The sequence below is a fragment of the Silurus aristotelis genome (assembly GCF_946808225.1).
Source record: "Silurus aristotelis genome assembly, chromosome: 29".
Taxonomy (NCBI): Eukaryota; Metazoa; Chordata; class Actinopteri; order Siluriformes; family Siluridae; genus Silurus; species Silurus aristotelis.
Window position 1 is genome coordinate 1975213 of NC_139602.1, and position 27500 is coordinate 2002712.

Below are 27500 nucleotides of genomic sequence, written 5' to 3' on the forward strand. Positions count from 1 at the left end.
GTTACTAATCCCCATATTTAATTATGGATTAAAAGGTACTGATTCCTTTGTTTAAATACAGTTCAGAAGTTACTAATCCCTATATTTAATTATGGATTAAAAGGTACTGATCCCTTTGTTTAAATACAGTTCAGAAGTTACTAATCCCCATATTTAATTGTGGATTAAAAGGTACTGATCCCTTTGTTTAAATACAGTTCAGAAGTTACTAATCCCCATATTTAATTATGGATTAAAAGGTACTGATCCCTCTGTTTAAATACAGTTCAGAAGTTACTAATCCCTATATTTAATTATGGATTAAAAGGTACTGATCCCTTTGTTTAAATACAGTTCAGAAGTTATTAATCCCCATATTTAATTATGGATTAAAAGGTACTGATCCCTTTGTTTAAATACAGTTCAGAAGTTACTAATCCCCATATTTAATTATGGATTAAAAGGTACTGATTCCTTTGTTTAAATACAGTTCAGAAGTTACTAATCCCTATATTTAATTATGGATTAAAAGGTACTGATCCCTCTGTTTAAATACAGTTCAGAAGTTATTAATCCCTATATTTAATTATGGATTAAAATGTACTGATCCCTTTGTTTAAATACAGTTCAGAAGTTACTAATCCCTATATTTAATTATGGATTAAAAGGTACTGATCCCTCTGTTTAAATACAATTCAGAAGTTATTAATCCCTATATTTAATTATGGATTAAAAGGTACTGATCCCTTTGTTTAAATACAATTTAGAAGTTACTAATCCCCCTGGTTATATACAGTTCGGAAGGTATCAATGCCTGCGTATAAACATGGTTTGAAAATTACTAATCCCCATATTTAATTATGGATTGAAAGGTATTTGCACTATTGAAAAATGTCACTAACTCTGGACTACCCTAAAATATGAATGATTTATTCTCATACTTATTTTCATACTTTATAGACTCAACTTTTAGACTTGGTTTTATTTCTTTTTATGTTTATTCTTTTAGTGTATTTTTTTTTTCCATGTCTACATATTGGACGGTCATAAAAAGCATGTCGTACTGTATAAACGTGTATGTGACAAAGTTTTAATTTGACAGTATTAATCCCAGTGTTTATACGTGGTCAGGAAGCTATTAATCCCCATGTCTAAATACGGTTCGGAGGATGATAATCTCCCAGTTTAAAAAACTATTTGGAAGGTACCAATGTCTGTGTGTTAACACAGTTCGGTAGGTAATATTCACCATGTTTAAATACACTTTGGAAGGTACTAATCCCCAGTTTAAACCTGGTTTAGATGCTACTAATCCCTGCGTCTAAATACGGTTTGGAAGGTATAGTTTGAATATGGTTTAGAAGATACTAATCCCCCATACATCTCCAGTACGTTCCCATTAACACTTCATGAATAACACTAATCCCCTTGTTTGCACATGATGAGATGAGTGTGTGTGTGTGTGTGTGTGTGTGTGTGTGTGTGTGTGTGTGTGTGTGAGAGAGAGAGAAACACTTTGTAATGTGTTTTGTCCACTGATTCAGCATGCTGCATGCTGTAATGATTCGCTGTAACTGAACTCGAGGCTCTCACACAAAAACCCACACATTTGAATGATTTTGGGGAATTTTCCACTTCCTGTTCACTCTGAGTGACGTGCTGCAGCCTCCATACTGCTGTACTGTTGTGTTGTGTGTGTTGCGGTATTGAGCTGTGTGTATTGTGTCGTGCTGTATTCTGTTGTGATGTCTCATTTTGCGCTGTCTTGTGATTTGCTGTGTTGCATTGTGTTGTGTTGTATTTTATCATACTTTGTTGTGCTGTGTTGTGTTGTATTGTGTCATACTTTCTTGTATTGTGCTGTGTTGTATTATACTATACTTAGTTGTATTGTTTTGTGTTGTGTTTTATTGTATTGTATCATGCTTTCTTATATTGTGTTGTATTGTATCATACTTTCTTGTATTGTGTTGTGCTGTGTTGTATTGTATCATACTTGGTTGTATTGTGTTGTATTGTATCATATTTTGTTGTATTGTGTTGTGTTGTGTTGTGTTATATTGTAACATACTTTCTTGTATTGTGTTGTGTTGTGCTGTGTTTTATTGTATCATACTTTCTTGTGTTGTGTTGTGTTGTATTGTATCATACTTGGTTGTATTGTGTTGTATTGTATCATACTTGGTTGTATTGTGTTGTATTGTATCATATTTTGTTGTATTGTGTTGTGTTATATTGTATCATACTTTCTTGTATTGTGTTGTGTTGTGCTGTGTTTTATTGTATCATACTTTCTTGTATTGTGTTGTGTTGTATTTTATCATACTTTTTTGTATTGTGTTGTGTTGTGCTCTGCTGTGTTATATTGTATCATACTTTCTTTTTTTGTGTTGTGCTGTGTTGTGTTGTGCAGTGCTGTATTATTTCATAGTTTGTTGTATTATGTTGTGTTGTATTGTAACATACTTTGTTGTATTGTGTCTTATTGTATCATACTTTGCTGTATTGTGTTGTGTTGTTTGCACATGTACACTTTGTGTGGTTCCATGTGTAGGTCTGATTATGTTTTACCTTTAGGCTCCAGTCTGAGTAAAGACTCCGCCCATTCCATTTCTACTCAAGGTAAAAGTATTCGAAAATTTGCCTTTTTACTTTTAAAGGGATGTGAAATTTTTTTTTTCCGAAGAAAAAAAATAACAAGTCAAAGGAAATTTAAACAGGAAAGAAAAGAAAACGAAGGAAATGTTAAAATGCAGAAGAAAACGAAACATGAGGAAAAACACATGCATCCAAATGAACACACACCACTACACACAAAATCCCACATACATAGATATAAACACACCTCACACATACATATTCACCCCCCCCCCCACACACACACACACACACGCACAATTATTAAAGCAAAGAAGAATGAAAGAGAAATAAATGGGGGTTTTAATAAAAGATGGATTGACAAAGTAAAAAACGAGTACAAACAGAAAGAAAGAAATTTGTTTAAAGTTTCTTCTACCTGTTCTCATGGTGCAGGTGAGGATCAGTGTGACCCAGAGAACATTCCAGAACTTCCATCTCCACCAGCGTCCACTAATAAATGAAACCCTGCAAAACAGAAAGAGGAGGAGATGGATATTATACAGACACACAAACAAATCAAATAATGAATAAATACATGAATGGATGGATGGATGGATGGATGGATGGATGGAAAGTGGTTTAATCGCTCCATCCATCCTACTGAGCTCAGTGAGCTGCTCAAAGCACTGGCTCGAAACCACTGGAGTGTGGTCTCACACACACACACACACACACACACACACACACACACACACACACACACACACACACACACACACAGTACAATCCCTTCATTCATTCTACCTGTGCTCTCTGTAATATGTTTTAAATTACAGCATGGAAAAAGTTTTTTTTTGTCTCTCACTCTCTTCATTTCACTCATTCACTCAGTCTCACAATCACACCCTCTCTCTCTCTCTCTCTCACTCAGTCACTCAATCACTCATTCTCTCATTTACTCGCTCACACTCATTCATTCACTCACTCATTTACTCATTTGTTCATTCTATCAACCACTCACTCACTCATTCACTCCCTCATCCTCTCAGTCATTCGCTCACTTACTCATTCTATCAATCACTTAATCACTCATTCTTTCATTCATTCACTTATTCACTCATTCTCTCAGTCCGTCATTCACTTTCTGACTCTTACTGACGCAGCTCAGGGCTGATTTTCCAGGTGTGTGTGTGTGTGTGTGTGTGTGTGTGTGTGTGTGTGTGTGTGTGTTCATCTAAATATCGGTTCCCATGAATAAATCAGACACCAATAACCAGTTGGAGCACTATTGAGCAATCCCCGAGAGAGAAACAGGAGGTGACAAAAGAATTGGAGAATAAGTGAAAGAATGAGAAATTGAGTGACACAAATATATACAAAAAGAATTGTAGACGAGTGTGTGGCTGGGGTTCGGCTCTCAGAGCTCCAGGGCAGAACATATAAAGAGCTCGATTCATCAGTTGCTAAAGAACGACTCGGGAGAAGGGAAAAAGAGAAAGCGTCAGCTCTGACATTCACACTTCATCTAAAATGTCGGAGGGTAAAAAAAAAAAAAAAAAAAGCCAAATGCACACACTTAATAAAAAAAGAAAAAAAAAAGACTGCTGTGGGGTTTTTGTCATGGAGCCTGTAAGGGAAAAAAAAAGAGCCGGGACATCAAAACAAATCCAACCTGTTTTTCTTATTTATCTGATTTTTATTTTTTATTATGTCATATATGAAAAAAAATAAAATATTAAAAAAAAATAAAATAAATGAACACCTACTTTTTTTAAAAAAATCTTTTTATATACGTTTTTCTAATATGAATAGACCCCTTTTGGGAATTTCTGGGCTTTAAGCTTTAATAACTAATAAAAAAAATAATAAAAAAATAAAAAAATTATAAAAAAATAATAATAATTAATTATAATATTAATAATAATAATAATAATAATAATAATAATAATAATAATAATAATACTTATAAAAATTATAATAATTATTATTATAATAATAATTAATAAGATGCATAAATGTGTTTTCTGAGTTTAGGGTCTATTTTGAAAAAAAGTAGAAAAAAGCAAGCAAGAAATAATAAAAAAATTAAATAAAAGTTATGGGAGTTCTCGTGTTGTGAGAGATGTGTACATGCGTCACACCACATCTCACAACAATGTCATGTTTTGTTGGGTTGCACAAAATTCTGTACTGAATTTCTTACTGCAGTCCTTCTACTTTTTTTTTTTCTTGATTTAAAATTTTTTAAAATATTTAAGAAATAAAACCCTGCATTTACTGAAACTCCGACTATTATATTATTATTATTATTATTATTATTATTATTATTATTATTATAAATGTATGTACTAGTTTGTTAGATGTTTGTTTTTTTACTTTAAAAGCCATATATAAAGACATTTCCACAAAAAAAAAAAAATTCCAAACCATCAATAAAACGCGCAAAATATGTGGAGCTACTTTTCTGTGGATCGCCAAGTCCACTCCTTCAGCTTACACCCTGCGTGTGTGTGTGTGTGTGTGTGTGTGTGTGTGTGTGTGTGTGTGTGTGTGTGTGTGTGTGTGTGTGTGTGTGTGTGTGTGTGTTTTATTACCAAACTAAACGCACAAAGCATAATTAAAAAAATGCATAAATCCATGTTAAAAAAAAGAGAAAAAAAACTTACATTATTTCATTGAAGCGAGTCTCCTCGGTCTCTCATTCTCCCTGCGACTTCCACGCGCACTTTCCGTCCACTCCAACACTTTCCCAAGATCTAATCCCAGATTCCTGCTGTTGTATGTATATATATGTGAGCGTGTGTGTGCGTGTGTGTGTGTGTTTTTGTGCGTGTGCCACTCCACGAGCTGAGACAAATACAATTTCTTCGGAAATAATTCACAGGGAAAAAATATTCACATTTCCATTAGAGAAATAAAGAAGAAAACGGAGAAGAAGGAGGAGATCCTGGAGATGAAACTTCGCACAGGACAGATACTGATCCAGTGGAGGAAGAACTGCACACAGCTCCGCCCTTCACTCCTCACAGTGCTCACTCCTTACTGCTGACTCACACACACACACACACACACACACACACACCCCTACAGAAATGAACACTGAGCGTTGGTAGACAAGTCAGACAAACGAGAGAGAGAGAGAGAGAGAGAGAGAGAGAGAGAGAGAGAGAGAGAGAGAGAGAGAGAGAGAGAGAGAGGCAAAGAAAAGAGAGAATGGGCACAAGACAGTGAGTAAATGTTAAAATGAGTGAGTGAGTGAGTGAGTGAGTGAGTGAGTGAGTGAATGAATAAATGAGTGAGTGATGGAATTTGTGAATAAATAAATAGAAGAATGAAAAAGGAGGGTGTGAAAGAAAGGAAGACTGAATGAGTGAGTGAATGACTGAGTGTGTGTGTGAATAAGTAAGGTGCATAAATGAGGGAATGAATGAATAAGTAAATGAGTGAACGAGTGAGTAAATGGGAGAATGAGTTTGTGTGAGAGAAAGGAAGACTGAATGAGTGAGGGGATGAGTGAGGGGATAACTGAGTGCATGAATGAGTGAGTGAGGAATAAGAGGGTGAGGGAATGAGTGAGTTTGAGAGTTAGTGAGGGTGATTGAGCAAATGAGTGAGTGAGGGAACGAGTGATGAGAGTAAAAGCGCAAAACAGTGAGGGAATGAGTGAGTGCATAAGGGAATGAGTGAATGGATGAGGGAATGACTGAGTGAATGACTGGGTGAGAGTGTAAATGAATGAGTGAGTGTGTGATTGAGTAAATGAGTGTGTGAATGAGTGAGTGAATGACTGGGTGAGTGTGTGAATGAGTGAGTGAATGACTGGGTGAGAGTGTAAATGAATGAGTGAGTGTGTGATTGAGTGAGTGAATGACTGGGTGAGAGTGTAAATGAATGAGTGAGTGTGTGATTGAGAGAGTGAGTGTGTGAATGAGTGAGTGAATGACTGGGTGAGTGTGTGAATGAGTGAGTGAATGACTGGGTGAGTGTGTGAATGAGTGAGTGAATGACTGGGTGAGAGTGTAAATGAATGAGTGAGTGTGTGATTGAGTGAGTGAATGACTGGGTGAGAGTGTAAATGAATGAGTGAGTGTGTGATTGAGAGAGTGAGTGTGTGAATGAGTGAGTGAATGACTGGGTGAGTGTGTGAATGAGTGAGTGAATGACTGGGTGAGAGTGTAAATGAATGAGTGAGTGTGTGATTGAGTGAGTGAATGACTGGGTGAGTGTGTGAATGAGTGAGTGAATGGGAGAATGAGTTTGTGTGAGAGAAAGGAAGACTGCATGAGTGAGGGAAGGAGTAAAGTGAGTGAGTGTGTAAATGAGTGAGTGCATAAATGAGTGAATGAATGAATAAATAAGTAAATGAGTGAGTGAATGGGAGGGATAATAAGTTTGTTTGAGAGAAAGGAAGACTGGTTGAGAGAGGGAATGAGTGAAGGGATGAGTGAAGGGATAACTGAGTGCATGAATGAGTGAGTGAGGAATGAGAGGGTGAGGGAATGAGTGAGTTTGAGAGTTGGGGAGGGTGATTGAGCAAATGAGTAAGTGAGGGAACGAGTGATGAGAGTAAAAGCGCAAAACATTGAGGAAATGAATGAGTGAGTGAATGGATGAGGGAATGAGTGAGTGAATAAGGGAATAATTGAGTGAGTGAATGAGAGTGCATAAATAAGTAAGTGAGGGAATGAGTGAGGAAAAATTGAGACAGTGAGGGAACGAGTGAGTGACTAAGTGAATGAGTGAATGAATAAGGGAATGAGTGAGTGAACAAGTGAATGAGTGAATAAATAAGGAAATGAGTGAGTGAATGAGTTTTAAGAGAGAGAAAGAGAAACAGCACAAGACAGTGAGTGAGTGTGAAAGAGAGAGTGAGGGAATAACAGGAAAACTGTGTCTCAAATAGTCAGGTGTCCACAAACTTTTGTCCATAGTGTTAATCATGGAGTGACTCAGTGCATGCTGGGAGAAATGCAAAACCTGGTGCGTTCCTCTCTGCTGTCATCGATAAAGAGGAAGGAGGGCGTTCAGGCAAATGTAAAAGGTGCTCCTGACTACCAGATAAGCTCAGTGGTGTTTATTTTCCTTTTCTGCTTCGCTCAAGGCTAAGACTGATCTGAAGGAGAAACAATGGGCGTTATAGAGCCGAAAACGAGTGGAGCGAGGGAAAGCGAGTGCTTCATGGTGGTGTCCACTGGTCCAGTAGAAACACAGCCAGGATGATCATGAACTCCCAAAACGTGTATAATCATCTCACAATAATAACTCATTAGGCAGGAAGACAGACAGATGAACAGAGATGGCAAAAGTGATGAGAGAGAGAGAGAGAGAGAGAAACACAAAGAGTGAAGGAAAGAGAGAGGGAGAGGGAAAGAGAGAGAGAGACAAAATTAGGAACCTGTACCAATTCCAATATGATACATTGATTAAAAGGTGCAGGCTAATTGTTGGTACCTCAAATAATGTAGACTACAGCAGGGGGCAGATGTTTCTCTGGAACAACCTTTCAAACAGGGTTCTTAACTTTCATATAACAATAAGTACACATAATAATCCATATGTTTCTTTACTTGTTCTCCCTCTTCTCTCTCTCTCTCTCTCTGTCAAGTTAAACATGTTCCTGAGGTTCCAGTGACCACTCTTCCTGTCCCTCTCCCCTCCTCGGATCTGCCCACTTTGTCCTGGTCTGCCTCTGGATGGTGTTCTCTTCTATTGAAGGCGACTCTGTGTAGCTGGAGATGTTTCTAATCAAAGCCCTGGGGATCCATGAAATTACGGAGTAAGAACAGGAGCTTTGCGGATTTGGATTTCGACTGTAAATAATGTTAAGTTTGCTACACTGACTCAGGACTACAGTTTGCATCCGATCACCATCACTGCAACCCGCAACAGTGTTTATCTGCAATAAATGGACATTCGGTGCAACTCAGATGAGGATAAGGTTCCCTCTTGAGTCTGGTTCCTCTCAAGGTTTCTTCTCTTCTCTTGGGGAGTTTTTCCTTTCCGCAGTCGCCACCGGTTTGTTCATCAGGGATAAAACTTACACACAATACAAATAAACATGAATGGTATTGAAAAAGACAAAGAGAAAGAGAGAGAAAAAGTGAGATATAAGAGACAGAGGGAAACAGAAAGAATGAGAGACAGACAAAAGTGTGAGAGAGAAAAGAGAGAAACAAAGAGACAGGAAAAGTGAAAAACCGAGAGAGAGACAGACAGAGAGAATGAGTGAGAACAGAGACAGACAAAGTAAAAAAGCGAGATAGAGTGAGAAACAGAGAAAGACAGAACGAGTGAGAACAGAGACAAAGTGAGAAAGCGAGATAGAGTGAGAAACAGAGAGACAAACAGACAGAAGTGAGACAGAGAGAAAGTGAGAAACAAAAAAGAGAGAGACAGAAAGAGTGAGAACAGACAAGAGACTGAGAGAGACTGAGAGAGAGTGAGAGAGTGAGAGAGAGAGAGAGAGAGCGAGAGAGTGATAGAACATCAGATTCTGTAGAATATGGATGAAAGATGTGTTTATTATTAGAACTTTAATAAAGTCAGGGTTGTAGTGGATCAGTAGCCCAGGGAAGTGGAAATACACCTTCATTGGGCACAAAAAACACACAAAACACACAAACGCACAAATATAATTTTAAAGTAAGCAGTCAAAACAGTGATCCTGATGATGTTCTAGTAAGTGCATTAACGTCATTTCTGTGGGAACCCGAACCGAACAGCCGAGAGCTGAAACCCCTAAAAAAAAAAAACCTCGAAAAAAATAATTTCTATTCGTTTAAAAATCCAGGATTCGAATCCTTTCATTCAGTTTAATACCATGTTTCATTAAAAGGCGCGTTCAGATGCACCTGACACATCATCCTTTAATTGCTATCCCTTTTTCTTTTCAGCAAGTAAGAGGGCAGATGTGGAACAGATGTTTTATTGAGAGCTGAACAGTTCATAAAGGCCAGATCAGTGATAGTAGGATGCGAGCGAGGGAGGGAGCGAGAGAGAGAGGGAAGGAAGACACAAAGCTCTCATTCTTTGCCAATGGTTAGAAGCTTGAGGGCTTTTTGTAGATTCTGGATGGCCGTGGAGACGTCTTCGTATAGTAGAGCGTTGCCGGCGTACTTGCAGTACTTCTGAGCCTGGGTGAAGTCCTCCGGCGTGAGGTGCACCTCGCCTACGAGGGAGTGAGAAAAGAGAAAATCACAAAACGGTTGAGAAAAGAGATCAGATTTTGGTGTTCTTTTTTTTTTTTTTTTTTTTTTTTTTTTAAACCAGACAGAACAGACAAAATTTACTAGGGGCGGGGCTTGGGTGGGACTAGGGGCATGGCCTGGGGCAGGGCTTGTGCATCTATTGGATCTAATTTGCCCTCTTTTTTGCTTCGTCACTCTTTTTTCTGGAGGTGGAGGCAAATCTTGTGCATGTGAAACACATTAATTCTATCTTGTGTGTTATGTGTGGGCGGGGCTTGTGTAAAATACTATCACTCACTCTATATAATTCAACAAACAAGTGAAATTGTGTTTGCAGACGTTTTCTAGATACGTGTAGAAAAAAACATCTGTAAATATAATTATATGATAATATAATCCAGATGGAGTTTCATTATCCGAGTGTTTATTGAGATGTTAATAGAGTAACACTGATTGTTGTTATATACCTTGTTGACTGGTGCTGATGGGAGTGGGCTCAACTGCAGCTACGGTCCGGGGAACAGCGACTGGTTTCATGGGTTCTGCTGAAAATACACAAGGGTCAATCATTTACAGTTCCATTTATACCACTGAGAACTCTAAGAGGTAGCGTAATGGTTGAGGTTGCCAAATCCTCCCCTCCTGGGAGCTTGAGCAAGGCCCTCGACCCTCAGCTGCACAAATAAGACTTTCGGGATATGGGGGTCTACCAAATGGAAATTGAGCAGGTGGGGATTTTGTTAAAGCGCCCATCAGTGGAGACGTGGTGGTGCTGGGATTTGAACTCACAACCTTCTGATCTAAAGTCAGAACTCAATTGGTTAGATCAAATTCTATTCAATTCAATTTAACACATACATACAGGAAGCGAGGAACCACGACGATGGGTTTGAACTCGTGACCTTCTGATCCAAATACCAACACCGTAACCACTGAGCTACCATCTCCCAATTCGTTATATTTTCAACCAAACCCTGGAGGTCAAGAACATCCAAGATTTTTACCTGCTGGATGAGGAAGATCTGCGGGTGTGTTGGCCGGAGCGTGAGAGCCAGGAGGAACTTGGACGGTGTTGTAGTTAGGTGGAGGCATAGACGCCGGTCCTCCGTCCGTCGGATCCGCACTGGAGGAGGGGTGCGGCGGAGACGGCCCTCCGGCTACGGCGCCAAACTCATCGTCTGTGTGGAGAGAGCATGTTCGCATCATCGTTAAAAACAACTGCCATAAAACCATCACCGTTTGCACTTAGAAGAGCTTCATAGATCATCCACACAATTCCAACCCATGTAAAGCATATCTTCATGGAGCTGGCTTTGTACACAAGAGCATCATCATGCTGAAACATCTATTTCCCAAGCAAAGGGGGAATAATTTCATGCCACCATTTCAAAATTGTGTGTCTCCAGATTTGTGCTCACAGTTTGGAGAAGAAGCACATATGGCTGGAAAAGTCGTGTGTCCCGATACTTTTGGTCTACTGCTGGGAGAGAAAAAAAAGGATTGCAGACGCAGTGATGATTTAAGTATTGTGAGAATTCCTCGGAGCTTGGGTGTGCTTGGCTTCAGTATTTCTGACCCACATTGCTTCTTCTGCCAAATTTCTCGACGAAGAAAAAAAAAAAAAAAAAGAGGAAAAATTGAAAACAGATGGATTTAATGAATAGGATGAGACAGAACAAGAGAGAGAAAGTAAGAGAGAAAGTGAGAGAAAGAGGAAGGGAGGGAAGGAGTGAGAGGTTTCTGGGAACCCGCCGTACCGAGCAAGTTTTAGAAAACTGTTTTTGTTGAGCTTTGCAGAAATAATTCGATCAGTATAAAAGCATGTCGCTGACATCGCGATCTGCAGGGAATATGCACAAGCACTGTATGAGGTCAGCTAGTGAGTGTGACAGTCCAGATGTTCACCAAAAAATTAAGAAAAAAAGAAAGAAAGAAAGAAAAACACAAAAAAAACCCCTAAAAAGTCTAGATATATTCCTTCTGTTTCTATAGCAACAGTTACACAAGCAGTAATACTCATTATACTAACCTACTATACACACACACCACACTAACCGCAAACTAAATACACTAACTACACACTAAGCACACACTAAATATACACTACCTGCACACTAAACACACACCACACTAACTGCAAACTAAATACACTAACCACACACTAAAACCACGCTAAATACACACTCACAGCCATATTAATTAAACACACAGTAATGATACAAACCACACACACACACACACACACACACACACACACCACACTCTCACCATGCAATAATCACACTTACCACACATTCACTACACACACCACACACAGTAATAATACAAACCACACATTCATTTAAACAATTTCCCTATGAGATCAATACAGTATTCTGATTCTTATAAAACACACTGACCGCACACTGACCACACACACACACACTGACCGCACACTGGCCGCACACACACTGACCACACACACACACACTGATCGCACAGACACACACACTGATCGCGCACAGACACACACACTGATCGCGCACAGACACACACACTGACCGCACACACTGACCGCACACACTGATCACAAAAACAATAATCACACACACTGACCACAAGCTATAAACTGGAAGTGTAAAACTGATGCTTGAATCAAATGTAAACATTGATGCTTTGAACGGCGTGTGAAACGCTCAATCTGGGTTTCTGGGCCTCTGTGTGTGTGTGTGTGTGTGTGTGTGTGTGTGTGTGTGTGTGTGTGTGTGTGTGTGTGTGTGTGTGTGTGTGGGTGGGTGGGTGGGTGTGTGGGTGGGTGTGTGGGTGGGTGTGGGTGGGTGTCCCTGAGGGCCAATTACATCATGACTTCATCTTTTGACCTGCAGAATTTAGTTTAAACATGATCCACCCAGCAGATGTTGAGAGACTGGAGAAAAAAAAAGGAAAACTTCTAACCTGCCGGCAAATATTTATAAAATACATGTTCTATAGCCAAAAGTATTGGGACACCCGCCTTTACCAAACTGTTTCTTTAAAGCTGGAGGCACACAAATTGTGTAGGACGTCTTGGATGCAGAAGCATGAAATTTTTCCTGCACTTGAACTAGGAGACCCAAAAACCTGTTCCGGCAAAGCCACGCCACGGCTGTGCACAAAGCCAGCTCCGTAAAATCTCCATTAAATCTTGAGGAACATCTTCCCGTAATAGTAGAGTTTATAATGAGAGCGAATGGAGACTAAATGTGAAATGGGATGTTTGAAAAGGAGCAATTGAATGGTCAGGTGTTCCTGTATTTGAACTTCTTCAGATCGTCTGAAGGACGTGTGATTAATATTAGAAAAAGTGATGACTCGGAGTGAGGTGAGCGTTCCAGGATGCCACACCTTCCTTCTGGTCAATCACATTCCATTTCTCAAACTGACCTTTGTCACTACTAGAATTCACATCTTCCAGACGGCTCCGAGCCGTGACACTTTTCCACTAACCTCTGGGAATTTCCTACAAAGAGCCCCGCCCCCATCATCTTTCTCAGTTCTGAAGAAAAAGGTGTTTATTTTCTCAATAGGAAGTCCATAAAGTGCCACTGTTTGTTAAAGGAGGTGCTGATATAATATCAGAACTCACCATATGCTTCCCCTTCCATGCCAATCGGACCAGACTGAGGGGTCTCTCCCGTCTTTAGGCAGTTGTGAATGTAGGTCGCCTTCCATCGCGCATACTTCCTTTGCTGAATGTTCTGGAAAAGTCCCACCAAGGCACAGAGAAAGAGGGAGAGAGTGTGTCAATAGAGATAAATGATTAAGATTAGAAATACCGTAGAACCATTAACAGAGCTGCATGAGGAGATAAAGCCATTAGGGTCTATAAACAGGAAATGTGATTTATTAAGACTTTAGGTGGTGTTTTTTGTTTAAAAAAAAAAAAAAGGCACAAAAAATCCTGAATGTCGTTAATAAATAAATAAATAAAAATAAAAAGTATCTATGCTTTATAATATATGTTCTCAAAAACTGGCACAAAAATTCTGAATGTCCTCCTTTTTCTTTTCTTTTTTATTTCCCCCCAAAAGGGTTAGCGATCAAGATATTTAAAATAAAAATAAATAAATAAATAAATAAAATTGTTAAAGAAAGTATATAGTGAATTTATCTAGACATTATGTCACTTTAATACAATAAATAATACAATAAATTGTATGAAATTTTTGATTTTTCATACAAAATTATCAGGGGTGAATGTACTGTATACATATAATTATGTATTCATTTTATTTATTTATTTATTTTTTACATTTCAGCCTATTTTTGACCACAGGAACATGGAGACAGACGTGAGAAAGTATATATATGACTACAGTTCAGAAAAAAACCAATATATAAATAATTCCAGCAATAAAAAGTTTAATACACAGAAAAAGTCTAGATGGTAATATAAATAAATTATTATTAATATTATAGAATAACAGTTTTAGACCTGCAGTGTGTTCTGTAGTACATTAGTGTGCTGTTTATATTTAAAAAAAAACAAAAAAAAAAAAAACTTCCTTTTCTGCGAGTAACCCGATAAGGTAGACCTCAGGAGGCCTGCTCGGCGAGAGTCGCTTATAACGGAGAAGCGGCTCTGAGGCTGTGTCGGGTTTACATCGCTCACACAAGGCCCACTTATTTAAAGCAGCTCAGCCAATCAGAGGGGAAAAAAAAAAGACTCAAAGAAACACTTCCCTGTACGTTCTCCAATGTGAAATGAAGACAGAAAAAAAAGCGAACACACACACACACACACATGCGCAATTAGCCGGGATCAGACACGTGAGCGGACGTTGATCAGTTCCACCAAGTTGCTGCTGTGGATTTCAGATCAAACACTGACCCCCCTGGTTCGTTTCTTACCTCCTCTGACAGCTCGCCAAACACAGACAGCACATCGAACAGGAGGCTTGCGGTGTAGAAGGACTTGATCATGTTCCTGAGGAGAAACCAGAAGGTCTTTGAGTCCTCATCGCTTTTACGCTACATAAAACTAATCTGACACGCTCATCATTTCTCACGCCACTCAGTGGTGAATAAAGTACAAAGTATTTTGAGTAAAACTACTAATCCCCTGCTGAAATACACGACACCCCTTCAATTTCTTTTTATTCAGTAAAAGCACTAATCCCCCGTTTAGATTAGACTCAGGCATGATATGATTCTGGTCAAAGTAAAACTAAAACATTTCTACTTGAGTTAAAGGACTAATCCCTGGTTTATATGCGACTTACACTAAAAACTAATTCCCTGTTTAAATATGACGCTGGACATAGGAAATTCATATAGAATAGAAATTGGTATAGAACCCTCTTATACCAATACGGCGGTTCTGATTGGCCGACGCACCGTCGCCTGGTCATTCAGAATAACCCCGCCTCTTACTTTATTATCTCCCTCCTGCTTATCATATTCCAAGCCATCGTCTCGGTGTCTCGTTTTCCAGACACGCCCTGTGACCAGCCACGCCCATAAACACTGGCGGTGTAAGCCCCACCCCCCACCTTACTTGTGAAAAAGGCCTGATCGGTCCTCGTTGTCGGCATAGAGGAACATTTTTAAGGCGTAGTTCTCGATATGTGCATTTCCCACAATCTCCTGGGAAATGGACTCGTTGCTGCTGAGCTCTTGCTTCATCTGCGAACGAGAAAGAATTCTTGTTTTAAAAAAGCCTTCGCCAAAGAAGAAAGAAACGTTTTTCACACACTCGGCTTTCGGAATGCGTCTGCGGAGAAGCTCGCTTTATCCCCGAGACTTTCCGTGACTCATCGATCCCTGGGATGCATCGGGCTTCTCCGATTCCTCGCCACAATCCCAGTGTAATAAAGCCTTGCTGGAGGTTTGCCCACACCTGATCAGCGGCCTGGTGCATAAGCTAGAGGAAAAAATCTAGAGGAAGGTGGGGAGTTGGGGGGGGAACAAAAATGCTCAAACTAATTATATCCAGTGTATTTGATAAGGCCAAAAGTTTCGGGACACCCGACTTAAAGGCGCACGATGGTATAAGAAGTCTTCGGATGCGGTCGTATGATATTTTCCCCAAATTTGGTCCCTATGTACAAGTCCTATGTACATGAAGATGGACTGGAATAAAACCCCAGGCCTCCTCACCCTCACCTACATCAGTACCTGACTTTACTAATACCCTTGCTGCACAAATCTCCACAAAATCTGGTGGAACATCTTCCCAGAACCATGGAAGTTATTATAAAAGGACTAAATGTGGTATAGGGGGGAAATGTATTTATATAAATATATTGTGGTCGGGTGTCCGCAAACTTTTGGCCCTATAGTGTACTTTGTTCTCGAGAATTATCCCATGAAAGGGTCTAACAGTGCTGTAGGACAGTAGATCGGTTGTCGTAGTGAGGTTGAATGCGTGTCCTCGGTCTCCGGGTTCCCAGGCCGGATCTTTCTTGTCGCTCTCCCTGGGGCGCATTACAGAGTCCCTCGAGTGCAGAGGAACACTGGAGCCCTTTTTTTAATTGGCTGACCGTCGTTACTGAAGAACGGCCTGTGTTGTTTTTTTTTAAAGGATAACATCAAGACCAGAACAGGCTCGTTTGTTCTCACCGGAGCATGAACGAGGCATGTCAGGTTGAACCCTTTGCAGCTCTAGGACCCTAAAAAGGAGGCACCAGGAGGCATGGAAATGATCCTACAGGATCTCAGAACAACTCTACCTTAAAAAATCCATTAATTTGTTCCTCACAAGGCAACAATCTTACACCTCTTTTAGTCTGCACTGGCAAATAAATGATACCATGGTCAGTCTGAATACTGGATTGTGATTGGCAGAGAGAAATCTGTCAGGTTTTTCAGTAAGGAAATGACATCAGTAACATCTTGAACTCGTCGGTGCTGGGAAATGACTATGCTATAAATGGTATAAGGTAGATGTCGACTATAAACGACACGGATAATCGATTAATGGAACTTTCGGCAAAAATCTGTACTGATTTTTTCCGGGTTGCGTTAGCCGTGAACAGACTAGCGTTTAAATTATACAGGATTCTCTAACGCTTTAAATAATACACATCTCACCTGCTCCAAGTGGTCCATGAGCTTCACGAGAAACTTGCGGCATTCGGGGGTTTTGCTGTCCAGCTTCATCCCCGTCTGCATGGCGTAAAGGCGACCTGGAACACACACGCAACAAACATGGATGCTCATTCGGGTACAAGGGTGTTAGTAAATGATGTAGGTAAGGTGAGGAGGCCTGGTCCTTCCACCATGAACCATGTAAAGCATGTCTTTATGCAGCTGGCTGGAAGTGAAGGCAAAATTTCATGCTTCCGCATCCAAAAACGTCCTATACAACTCCAATTTTGTGGGAAGAGTTGGGGCACAAATGAGTGGAAATGGCAATACTTTTGGACATATAGTGTGTACAATGTTTGTAAATATATTTATTTCGCATTTTATTTACTCACTGTTTATTCTTATTTTATTTTTATACCATAAAAGCAAATTCATTTCTCATAATCTTGACTGCGTAAGATTATGAGAAATGTAATTCGACTTTGGATTTATTATATAATCATAAAATATAAAAAAAAATATATATAAAAAAAACAAAAAAGATTCAATCCACGTAAATGAACGTCAGCGGATGGATGGATGGATTCAGCGACTCGCTGGACAGAAGCTGCCTCGCTGATGACATTTATAACGAGCGTTTCGGCTCCCTGGGGATCGGATTGTCCGCTAATGAGGCCCTGTACCACCCACGCGCTCAACAAATCCCAACACGCACCGAAACAAAACGCTGCCTGGGGAAATTAAAAAACGTCCCGGCTTCTTTATAACCGGCGTGGCCTTGAGGTAAACTCGACTGTGTACCCTCTGGGCATGACTTTTCAGCCTTATTAAAGAGTATTTCCAGAAAATGACCACAATTTATCACCAGGGGGGTGAAGCAAAAAAAAAAATTATAAAAAATTAGATAAATCTACTGAGGCAAAAAAAAAAAAAAAAAAGCCACCCACACAGATAAAATTGTTTACAGGTTGTTTTAATAATATCAGGCAAAAATAACCAAAACATATGCAAACTGTAAAAATGTATGCTCAGTGGGTGGGGCTTATTACAATTCAAGTAAATAAATGAAGCTTGGTGGGCGGAGCTTACTGCTAGTGTGAATGTATTTATTTAGGTAGAGGAATAAAACAGGGTAGTAACATGCTGGCGTTCCTGAAAAGCACAACCTCGGCAGAACAACATGAAACACGGCTCACAGCGGAAAAACGCTTCCATACAACATTTTGTGTGGAAATATTTTCAGTGACATGGGAAGAAAAGAATGCCAGCCTACTCTCCATCTTCTTCTCCTCCTCCTCTCTGTTCTTCCTACTACAAGGAGCTCATTATGTGGCTCGAGCTCCACTCCAGACGTTGGAACTGGTCCAGACGAGCAGGAGGGAAATGAGCTCAGCTACTGAACTTACAGTCTGAAACATCCGGGATAAAAAATCACCTCGAGAAGGTTTACAAATGTCTGCAGTTAACGAGTCTGATTACAAGTCTGATAATAAGGTTTAATTATAGGCCTGATTATGGGTCTGATTATGAGTCTGATTATGGGTCTGATTATGGGTCTGATTATGAGTCTGATTATCAGCCTCATTATGGGTCTGATTATCAGCCTAATTATAAATCTGATTCATCATCTGATTAACTCATGAAAATTACATTGGACTCAAATCAGAAAAGTGTTTTACTGAACATCAACAGGAATTTACCGTGGTCAGTGCTGACCTCATGTGGTGACACACACACACACACACACACACACACACACACACACACACACACACACACACACACACACAAAACTGGATAAACCAGATTCTGTTACTCAGCATTTTTTCATATTTAGACATTAACCTTATACACTCTACATACTCATATACATTAGATCAATCAATCAGTCTATCAATCAGTCAATCAATCAACCTATCTATCTCTCTATTCATTTATCCATCCATCTATCCATCTATCCATCTATCCATCCATAATGTTTAAAATAACTCGCTATCAAGTGAATCTGTTCAAACAGTGGGTCTCATATATATATATATATATATATATATATATATATATATATATATATATATATATATATATATATATATATTGAGAGAGGGGGGGGGAGAGCGAGAAAGAAAGAGAGAGAGAGAGAGAATAAACCTGACACTCACAGTAATACGCCACCACCGGGTCTCTCTTGTCATGCTCCAGCGCGGTCCTGTAATGGTGCTGGATGGCCTTCAACTGAGGTGGAACCGCCATACTGACCCAAACCGAACCTGACAGCACACACAAACAAACCCACCCTGTCAGTCACTTCCGGGTCTGAACACTCAGGAAGTGTACGCTGTGTGTCGTCAGGGCGTGAGCGCCCTCTACAGGTGTGGAGGATACGCAGTGCTAAATTCAGCTCCCTCCCACCCACACACACACACACACACACACACACAGTAGCGTTCAAAATATTTGAAGTAACATAACTGCTTATCATCTTTAATAAGGTTCGGTCTATATTTATATCAATATATCTATCCGTCCATTCATCCATCCATCAATCAGCTCTGCAATGTTTACACTCGCTAACTAGTGAATCGGTTAGTAAACCGAGTCGTGAATCGGTTCACACTGCGGCTCTCTCCTGCAGTACGGAGCTGTCAAAACAAAATTACTAACACGTATTTATATATCTATATATATCTATATATATCTATATATCCATCCATCTATCTATCTATCAATTAGCTCTGCAATGTGTAAACTCGCTAACTAGTGAATCGATTCATACTGCGGCTCTCTCAGGAAGTATATATATATATTTATATATTTTATTTTATTTATTTTTTTCCCTGCAGCACGTAGCTGTAAAAACAAAATTACTAACACGTATTTTTAAGTTAGGATATTTATAAAACCTAACAAATACATAACGTGGAACTTTTCACTGAGCATTGAACGTTTTCCTGAAGACATGTATTATTATTATTATTATTATTATTATTATTGTTGTTGTTGTTGTTGTTGATGTTGATGTTGTTGTTGTTGTTGTTGTTGTTATTACTTGTGTGATACTTGTGCGTCTACACGAGAGAAGTCCGGATGCCTTCAATTACTTCCTTAATGAAAAATTCGAAAACATTAGTCATACAATGTGGACGACGTTTATCCTGTGTGTTTTAGGGGTTTGAGTGTCACACTGTCAAAACCTTCCTCTGTTTGGGTCGTTGCTATGGAGACTCCGTATCTTCAGACCACCACCAACACTAATTTATTGTAATTTGTATTATATTTATTTTCAAAGATTTGTTTTTACTTTTGATGTATTCAATTTTTGTTGAATTTATTTTTTATTTTAAATTGACTTTTTTTTTAATAAACTGTTTAAATAAACCTACTTTTGACTTTTTTTGTTTTGTTTGAATCTGTTTATAAATGTTTTTACTTTGAATCTACTTTTAAACATTTTTACTTTTAATCTAATTTAGATTTTTTTTTCTTTTAATCTTCTTTTTGGAATTTTTTTTTGACCTATTTCTACATTTTGAAACTTGCACTTTAAATGAACTTAAATTATTATTATATTTTTTTTACTTTATATCTACTTTTTTAATGTTTTTACCTTAAATCTACATTTTGAAACCTTTTTATTTTAAATCTACTTTTTTTAAATTATAATTTTATTTTACTTTGAAACTACTTTTGAATTTTCTTTTTTTTTTTTTTTTTTACTTTGGATCTTCTTTTTGAAACATTTTGACTTTTAATCTACTTTTTGAAACTTTTTGAAAATTGATATTTTTTATATTTTGATATTTTTTGTTTACTTTGGATCTGCTTTTGAGGTTTTTTTTTTTTTTTTTTTTACTTTGAATCTGCTTTTGAATCTTTTTTTTACTTTAATCTACTTTTTTTTTACTTTTTCCACTTAAATCTTGAATCTTTTACTTTTAATGACTCATGGCCTTCTTGACTTCCTAGGCTTCATACGTCTTTGGAAAGATGTCCAAAAATCCCTGTGTATAAAGTCTCTAGTATAATCCCCATCTTGTGGTGGGATCTCCAGGCCAAAGCCTGAGCAGGCTGGTTTCTCTCAGGGTGGTGTGATCTCTCCGGCAGCCGGAGTCGGGTTCCAGCGTGAGGTTATTTTAAGGATATGCTCTGTCACAGCTGTTGTCTCGGGGCACCATAGTGCTTCTGGAATTCCTTCACCTTTTTCTCTTTGGTCGTAGAAGTGGACAAACTGCTGCCATTAACCTCTCGTCCACCTCGGATAGAAGACCTGATTGTGTGAGTATACTTTAAAACTTTGAATAAAACAATGAAATGAATGTATTAATAATAATGATAATAACATGTAGCTGAATTCAGTGTGGATATCATGTCTGTAATTTGTGGCTTTTTTCCATTGAGTGTGTGTTACACTGTTCCTCTTTTCTACTGAGATTTCACGATCCACACTGAACAAAACAAAAGAAAAGAAAGAAACAAGATCAGGATTTATTGTCAGATTATCGAATTAGTTGACAATTTTTGAAATTCAAATAATAAATTCTTGGTTCGGACTGTAGGATAAAATGTGATAAAGTATGGAGAAGTCCATATATAGAAGCTCTGAAAATAGATGTTGGGCCGTGTGTCAGCGTGAGGCTGAGAGGTGATGAAGGGGAAAAGACACAAGGTCTGTAAGCTGATAAGGTGCTGCAGCGATCGTGAAGCAATAACGACACGCGAAAACAAATTAAACGCGACAAACAAATGTAATTTCTCCAATAAAAAATGCTTTCTTTGTTGTTGTTTGTGACTTGTTTGTAATGGGTTTAATTAGTTCTTCTTCTTTATTTATTTATTTAAAATTATTTATTATAAAAAATTCTTTTATTTATTTTTATGTTTGTTTGTTTGTTTGTTTGTTTGTTTGTTTACATTTTTTCCCTTCCCTTATCAGGGTTCTAGAAATGTAATGATGACTAATGATTTTATTATTATAATTATTTAACTTTTTATTAAATAATTTAACTACATATTTATTCTTAAACTGTTTAGACTTTTTTTTTTTTTTGCTTCTTCTCCTTTTTGTTATTCGAAACTATTTATTTAATTTTGCACATATATTTACAGTTTTCCCTCCTCATTCACAGGTATTGTTTTAGTAATTATACTTTATTATTGTTAAATTAATGAATAATTAAGAATAATTAATAATTAATTTTATTCGGTTTATTTATTCACTCATTATTATTAATTTTTTTAATTAATTTATATGTTTATTTATTTATTTATTCATTCCTTAATTTTTGTATTTATTTATTTATTTATTTATTTATTTATTTATTTATAAATCTATCTATTTGTTTATTTCCCCTCCCCCCCCTCATTCCCAGGGTTCTAGAAGTGTAACCACCAATGCTATTTATTTGTTTGTTTACTTGTCATTCATTCATACAAACATACAAACAAACATACATTCATAATTATATTGCTTTTAGTATGTAAATTTGCTTCTATCTATTTATTTCTATAAAATAATTTTTTTTTTCTTCTCTCTCTTTTGAAATGCGAATGTAAAAATCGGTGCCAATAAGACGTCCTTGAACTGTTTCAGTCTTAACAAAAAATCATTTTTATCAAGTTTACTGCAATTTCTAGACCATTTAGAGAAGAACATATTTATCCCTGATGTTCTTGTGTGTGTGACCAGATGATGGAGAAAAATCCTCCGCCGTCCACCGATGCTACCGACCAGGTCAGCGGTCTCGAGGAGAAACCGGTGGACCCAATGGAGGTCTTCAGCAGGCAGTTGGAGGACATCATCAACACGTACGGCTCTGCGTGTAGCCTGATGGAAGAGAAGATCGCCATGCTGGAGAAAGATGAAGAGAGACTGGATGAAGCCAATAAGGCGAAGGATTCGGCTGTGAACCCGGGGGTGAATGGCAACCCTGAGACAGAACAAGTGTTCGGAGTGCTCCTGAAAGAGCTCGGTATGGGACGTGGTGGAGCATGAGAGTCTGTGTGTGATTGTATATGTCCATTTTACCTTTCCCTTATTCTCCTGCACCGCTGTTTCGTTCCTAATCAGGTAAAGATGCTTCACCTGAGGAAAAACTGGAGACTGTTTTGAGGAAATACGCCAAACTGGTAAGTCCAAAGACTCTCAGTGATGCTGAAACACCTAACCATGATCTCATAGAAGTTCTATGAGAACAATGTACACGAAGACTAACAAGCAACCGAGCTACCAATGTAGAGCAAGATATGGCTCAGGGGGGCGGGGCTTACTGCATAGAGTTTGAGAGAGTGTTTTAATTGGTCGAAGTAATGGCCGTGTTTGATCATTGTTGAATGTGTGGAGCTTTGTTTCCATGTGTGTGTTAGTTGAAGGAGCAGATGAGTATGCAGGACCTGCTGAAGCTGCTCCAGGAGAAACAAGGCGCCCTGGTGAAACAGAGAGACCAGCTCCAGATAGAGCACAGTCAGGGGATCCTGGCCAGGAGCAGACTGGAGAGCCTGTGTCGTGAGCTTCATAAACACAACATGACCCTGAAGGTGAGCGTTCAGTCTGGACTGATGGTGCTAAAAGAACATGGTTTCAGTGTCATCACATAGTCAATGGTGTGTTTCAGAATTATTGGGTGGTTCTTCTTTCAGAGGTTCTTCTTTAGGTGGTTCTGCTTTTAAAAGTTCTGCTTTAGGTGGTTATTCTTTGGGTGGTTCTTCTTCAAGTGGTTCTGCTTTAAGGTGGTTCTGCTTTTATGGTTTCTGCTTTTGGTGGTTCTGCTTTTAGAGGTTCTGCTTTAGGTGGTTCTTCTTTATGTGGTTCTGCTTTAGGTGTTTCTGCTTCTTCATGTGGTTCTATAGGTCTTTCTTCTTTTGGTGGTTCTTTATCGTGTGGTTCTTCATTGGGTGGTTCTTCATGTGGTTCTGCTTTTTCATGTGGTTCTATAGGTCTTTCTTTTTTGGGTGGTTCTTCTTCATGTGGTTCTTCTTTTAGAGGTTCTGCTTTGGGTGGCTCTTCTTTCAAAGGTTTTCCTTAAGGGTGTTCTGTTTGGGTGGTTCTTCTTCATGTGGTTCTTTTTTTTTTGGGTGGCTCTACTTTTAGAAATTCTGCTTTGGGTGGATCTTCTCCTTTTAGAGGTTCTGCTTTGGTTGTTTCTTTCTTTTTTAGGAGGTTCTGCTTTCAATGCATCTTTTTTTGGGCTGGTTCTTCTTCATGTAGTTCTTCTTTGGGTGGTCCTGCTGTAGGTGGTTCTTCTTAGAGTGGTTGTGCTTTAGGTGGTTATTCCTTGGGTGGTTCTTCTTTAGGTGTTTTGCTTTGGGTGGTGCTGCTGTAGGTGGTTCTTTCTTTGGGTGGTGGTGCTATGGGTGGTTCTGCTTCAGTGGTTCTGCTTTGGTTGTTTCTGATTTAGGTGGATGTTCTACTTTAGGTGGATCTTCTTTATGTAGTTCTTCTTTCAGTTGTTCTGCTTTGGTTGTTTCTGATTTAGGTGGATGTTCTACTTTAGGTGGATCTTCTTTATGTAGTTCTTCTTTCAGTTGTTCTGCTTTGTTTGGTTCTTCTTTGGGTGGTTCTGCTTCAGGTGGATGTGCTTCAGGTAGTTCTGCTTTAGGAGGTCCCTATTTTAGTGGGTCTCATTTGGATTCTTCTTTACGTGTTAATTCTTTGTGTCGTACCTTTTTATGTCGTTCTTTTGTAGTATGTTTCCTTTACATCGAGGACGTTAACCATCATTATGATCTGTCCCACAGGAAGAAATGCTGCACAAGTGTCAGGAGGACGAGAAAAAGCGAGCAGAGATCACGTCTCACTTCCAAACCACTGTGGTGGACATTCAAGCCCAAATCGAACACCACAGCAACCGCAACAACAAACTGTGCCATGAGAACAACGAGCTGGCTAACAAGCTCACCTCCATCATCCAGCAGTATGAGAAGAGGGAGGAGGTACGTCACACACGCACACACACACACACACACACACACACACACACACACACACACACACACACACACACACACACACACACACACACACACTTCATGTGTGTGCTCCCCTGACCATCACACCCATATGTGGTTCTTCTCCATATGGTTGTATAATAGAAGCATTACTACTCTTTAAACAAAGAAACCCAAACACTGTCCCATCAACGCTCTTCTGCACATTGTGAGGTCCATGAAGACATCGTTCTTGAGGTTAAGGTTGGACTGGAATATCTTGAGATGTTCTTCATAGAGCCTTCTCCTCTTCAACCTTCTCAACACTAAACACCTTTGGGATGAAACGAACCTGGAACTTGAGCTTCTTCAGCTCCTCCAACATCAGTACCTGATCTGGAATCTTGAAAAATCTATTGGAAAGTTTTCCCATTAAGAGTGGAACTTATTATTACAAGAAAGAAGGAATAAATCTAGAACAAACATACAATTAGGCAAAAGTATTGGGAGACCCGACTTTTCCACCCACTTGCTTCTTCTTCAAACTTTTCCCATTAATTTAAAGGACGTATAGGATGATTTTTAGAACGTTTTCGGATGGAGAAACATAAAATTTCCCTTTCATTTGAAGTAGGAGACCCAAACCTGCTCCAGCATGGCAGTGCACAAAGCCAGCTCTATGAAGATATACTTCACATGGGTTTATAGTGGAAAATCTTGAGTGGCCTGCTATAGAGCTCTGAATACCTTTGGAATGAATTGGAATGCTGATTGAATCCCAGACCTTCTCACCTCACCTACATCACACAATCTAGTGGAACATCTCCAGAAGATTGGAGTGTATTATAACAGCAAATGTGGAATGTGATGTACATGACACAAACTTTTGGCCATATATTGTACTTTTTACTACTGGATTTTTTTTTCTTTTCCAGAGTTTAGAGAAGCTCTTCAAGCAGAAGAGCCTACAGCAGCAGCTGTCAGATACCAAACTGGAAGAAGCAAACTTGGCACTGAAGGAAGCCGGAGAGAAGCATATGAGGGAGAAGGAATATGTGAGTTAATGAAAAATGTGATCACGACTTTCTAATTGTTTGTTTTACTTCCTGAAATCGTTTTTTTGATGTGAATGAACGAAAGAAAGAAAGAAAGAACGAACGAACGAACGAATGAACGGTGGAAGCTGCTAGTAACGTCTCGCTGTCTTTGTTACTAGTTGCTTAAAGACGCAATTGAAAAAACAAAGAAATGCTTCACACTGAAGGAGCAAGAGTTGCAGATGAAGAAGCAGGTAAAGTGGGAGTGTTTTGTCATTCTCTCTCTCTCTCTCTCTCTCTCTCTCTCTCTTTTTCTCTTCTTTGTCTCGTCGTTTGTAAGCGCAGTTACTGTCTCATGCTGCGGAGTGGAAGCTACAGGTTAAAGAGCTGAAAGAGCAGAACACAGTGATGCAGGCTCAGGTGAATATCCAATTGAGTACATCAGACCCCTAGTCGGGATTCATTTCTTTCTGCTTCCTCTTCCTCTTCTTCTGCTTCATGTTGTTGCTGTATTTGCATGTCGATAAACGATGAGATGGAAAAATTACGGAGCTTGCTATTTTATTTATTTATCCTCCACACATGCTAATTTTAGAAGAACGTTCTTGGCGTGATGATGCAGTTAGACGTCTGACTCAGGAAGTGAAGTAGAGCTCAGGGATGAGTGTGAGATGAGAAATCAAACAGGTCTATATTTTGAGTATGTGCACATGGTGATATGAAAATAAATACACATATATACACACACACACACACACTATGGCCAAATATTTTCAGACATTTCCAGCCATATGAATCAGAATCATCTTTATTGGCAAGTATCATGGGTCGGATGTGAAAGGAATTTGTGTGCTGGTGCTATAAAATACGAAAAAGTATAATAGAAAACTAGGAAAATAAAAGAATAAAGAAAGAAAAAGACGCGACTATGCAACTATATGCGGTTCTTCCCCATATTTTGGACGTGGTAGCATGAGATTTTTCTTTGACTTCAACTAGGAGACCCCAAACCCTCTTCTACATGAAGATATATATGGTTTCATGAACATATATAAATATATAATTTCCATGGGTTAGAGTGGTAGATCTTGCTTGGCCTGCTACAGAGCTCTGAACTCAACCCCTATTGAGCACCTTTGAGATTAATTGAAAGGCACCCCAGACCCTTCCTCACCTCCATCAGTACCGACCTTTATTAACACCCTTCTCAGAAGAGTGGAGGCTACTTTACATAAACTTTACACACATTATATGGATGTCGGGTGTCTGACAAGAAACATGAAGAACACCAGAAACTTCACGTAGCTTAGGCCCCTATCATGATGCCGCCATCACCATGCTTTACACATGTCCAACTTACGATTGCTATCGTATTTAAGCTCCTAGTGGTGTATCATGCAGATGTTTTACGTAAGTCTACCTAATATACAGAACCGTGGTGCAAATTCTGATCTATTATCCCAGAAACATCTCAGTTTGATCAAAAATGGGTCAGATGTCTATAAGTCACTATGAAGTTATTGACCTACCGACACCACAGAATGTCCTCTTCATTCGTGTTCCTCACGATTTCTCTTGTAGCTCGTGTTGTACTCTCAGAAGTTCGACGAGTTCCAGACAACTCTGTCAAAGAGCAACGAGGTCTACGTCGCTTTCAAACAAGAGATGGAAAAGGTACGCTACATTCCCGCTACGATATTTTTTCGCACAAACGTTTTTTTGATCATCTCACTCATATTTTTAGATGTCC

At 38.8% G+C, this 27500-nt stretch overlaps 3 protein-coding genes across 26 annotated transcripts in view; 1 reads left to right on the top strand and 2 right to left on the bottom strand.

The window, feature by feature from the left end:
* Positions 1-5670, bottom strand: part of adgrg6 (adhesion G protein-coupled receptor G6) — a 36477-nt gene extending 30807 nt beyond the window's left edge. For 6 of the 22 annotated variants that reach the window (XM_083534868.1, XM_083534870.1, XM_083534873.1 and 3 more), the window contains exons 1-2: positions 5226-5583; positions 2996-3084 (exon numbers count right to left, since the gene is read on the bottom strand). In XM_083534868.1, the coding sequence (XP_083390994.1) occupies positions 2996-3084; positions 5226-5227 (91 nt within the window). In that variant the 5' untranslated portion in view covers positions 5228-5583. Of the gene's footprint in view, positions 1-2995; positions 3085-5225 lie in introns of all 22 variants that reach the window. The other 16 variants (XM_083534866.1, XM_083534863.1, XM_083534867.1 and 13 more) reach the window with 10 other exon arrangements.
* Positions 5671-9060: 3390 nt separating this feature from the next.
* Positions 9061-19369, bottom strand: vta1 (vesicle (multivesicular body) trafficking 1). Of its 2 annotated transcripts, none has more exons than XM_083534877.1 (8): positions 18953-19369; positions 16797-16891; positions 15262-15389; positions 14616-14691; positions 13351-13462; positions 10751-10924; positions 10214-10291; positions 9061-9727 (listed from the first exon to the last, which is right to left on the bottom strand). In XM_083534877.1, the coding sequence occupies exons 1-8, from the start codon at positions 19041-19043 to the stop codon at positions 9582-9584; spliced, it is 900 nt and encodes a 299-aa protein (XP_083391003.1). In that variant the 5' UTR covers positions 19044-19369; the 3' UTR covers positions 9061-9581. The 2 variants fall into 2 exon arrangements, with proteins under 2 accessions (XP_083391003.1, XP_083391004.1); XM_083534878.1 differs by having other exon boundaries at positions 10214-10288; positions 18953-19143.
* A 1494-nt stretch (positions 19370-20863) lies between these two features.
* The window catches only part of txlnba (taxilin beta a), an 8763-nt gene continuing 2126 nt past the window's right edge, over positions 20864-27500 (top strand). Inside the window, exons 1-9 of one of the 2 annotated variants that reach the window (XM_083534875.1) lie at positions 20864-21065; positions 22477-22759; positions 22858-22916; positions 23154-23324; positions 24525-24719; positions 25649-25768; positions 26096-26170; positions 27332-27424; positions 27495-27500. The exon at positions 27495-27500 is cut by the window's right edge and continues 90 nt beyond it. In XM_083534875.1, coding sequence (XP_083391001.1) covers positions 22477-22759; positions 22858-22916; positions 23154-23324; positions 24525-24719; positions 25649-25768; positions 26096-26170; positions 27332-27424; positions 27495-27500 — 1002 coding nt within the window. In that variant the 5' untranslated portion in view covers positions 20864-21065. Of the gene's footprint in view, positions 21066-22476; positions 22760-22857; positions 22917-23153; positions 23325-24524; positions 24720-25648; positions 25769-25929; positions 26005-26095; positions 26171-27331; positions 27425-27494 lie in introns of both variants that reach the window. The other variant, XM_083534874.1, reaches the window with a different exon arrangement.

What these genes read in the sequence shown, in the direction of transcription:
- vta1 (XM_083534877.1), bottom strand. Translation starts at nt 19,043, where the DNA reads ATGGCGGTTCCACCTCAGTTGAAGGCCATCCAGCACCATTACAGGACC. An exon ending in TCATGGACCACTTGGAGCAG is followed by an intron (nt 15,390 to 16,796) that starts GTGAGATGTGTA and finishes TCTCGTTCGCAG; the next exon opens with ATGAAGCAAGAGCTCAGCAG. An exon ending in CATGGAAGGGGAAGCATATG is followed by an intron (nt 10,925 to 13,350) that starts GTGAGTTCTGAT and finishes CTCTCCACACAG; the next exon opens with ACGATGAGTTTGGCGCCGTA.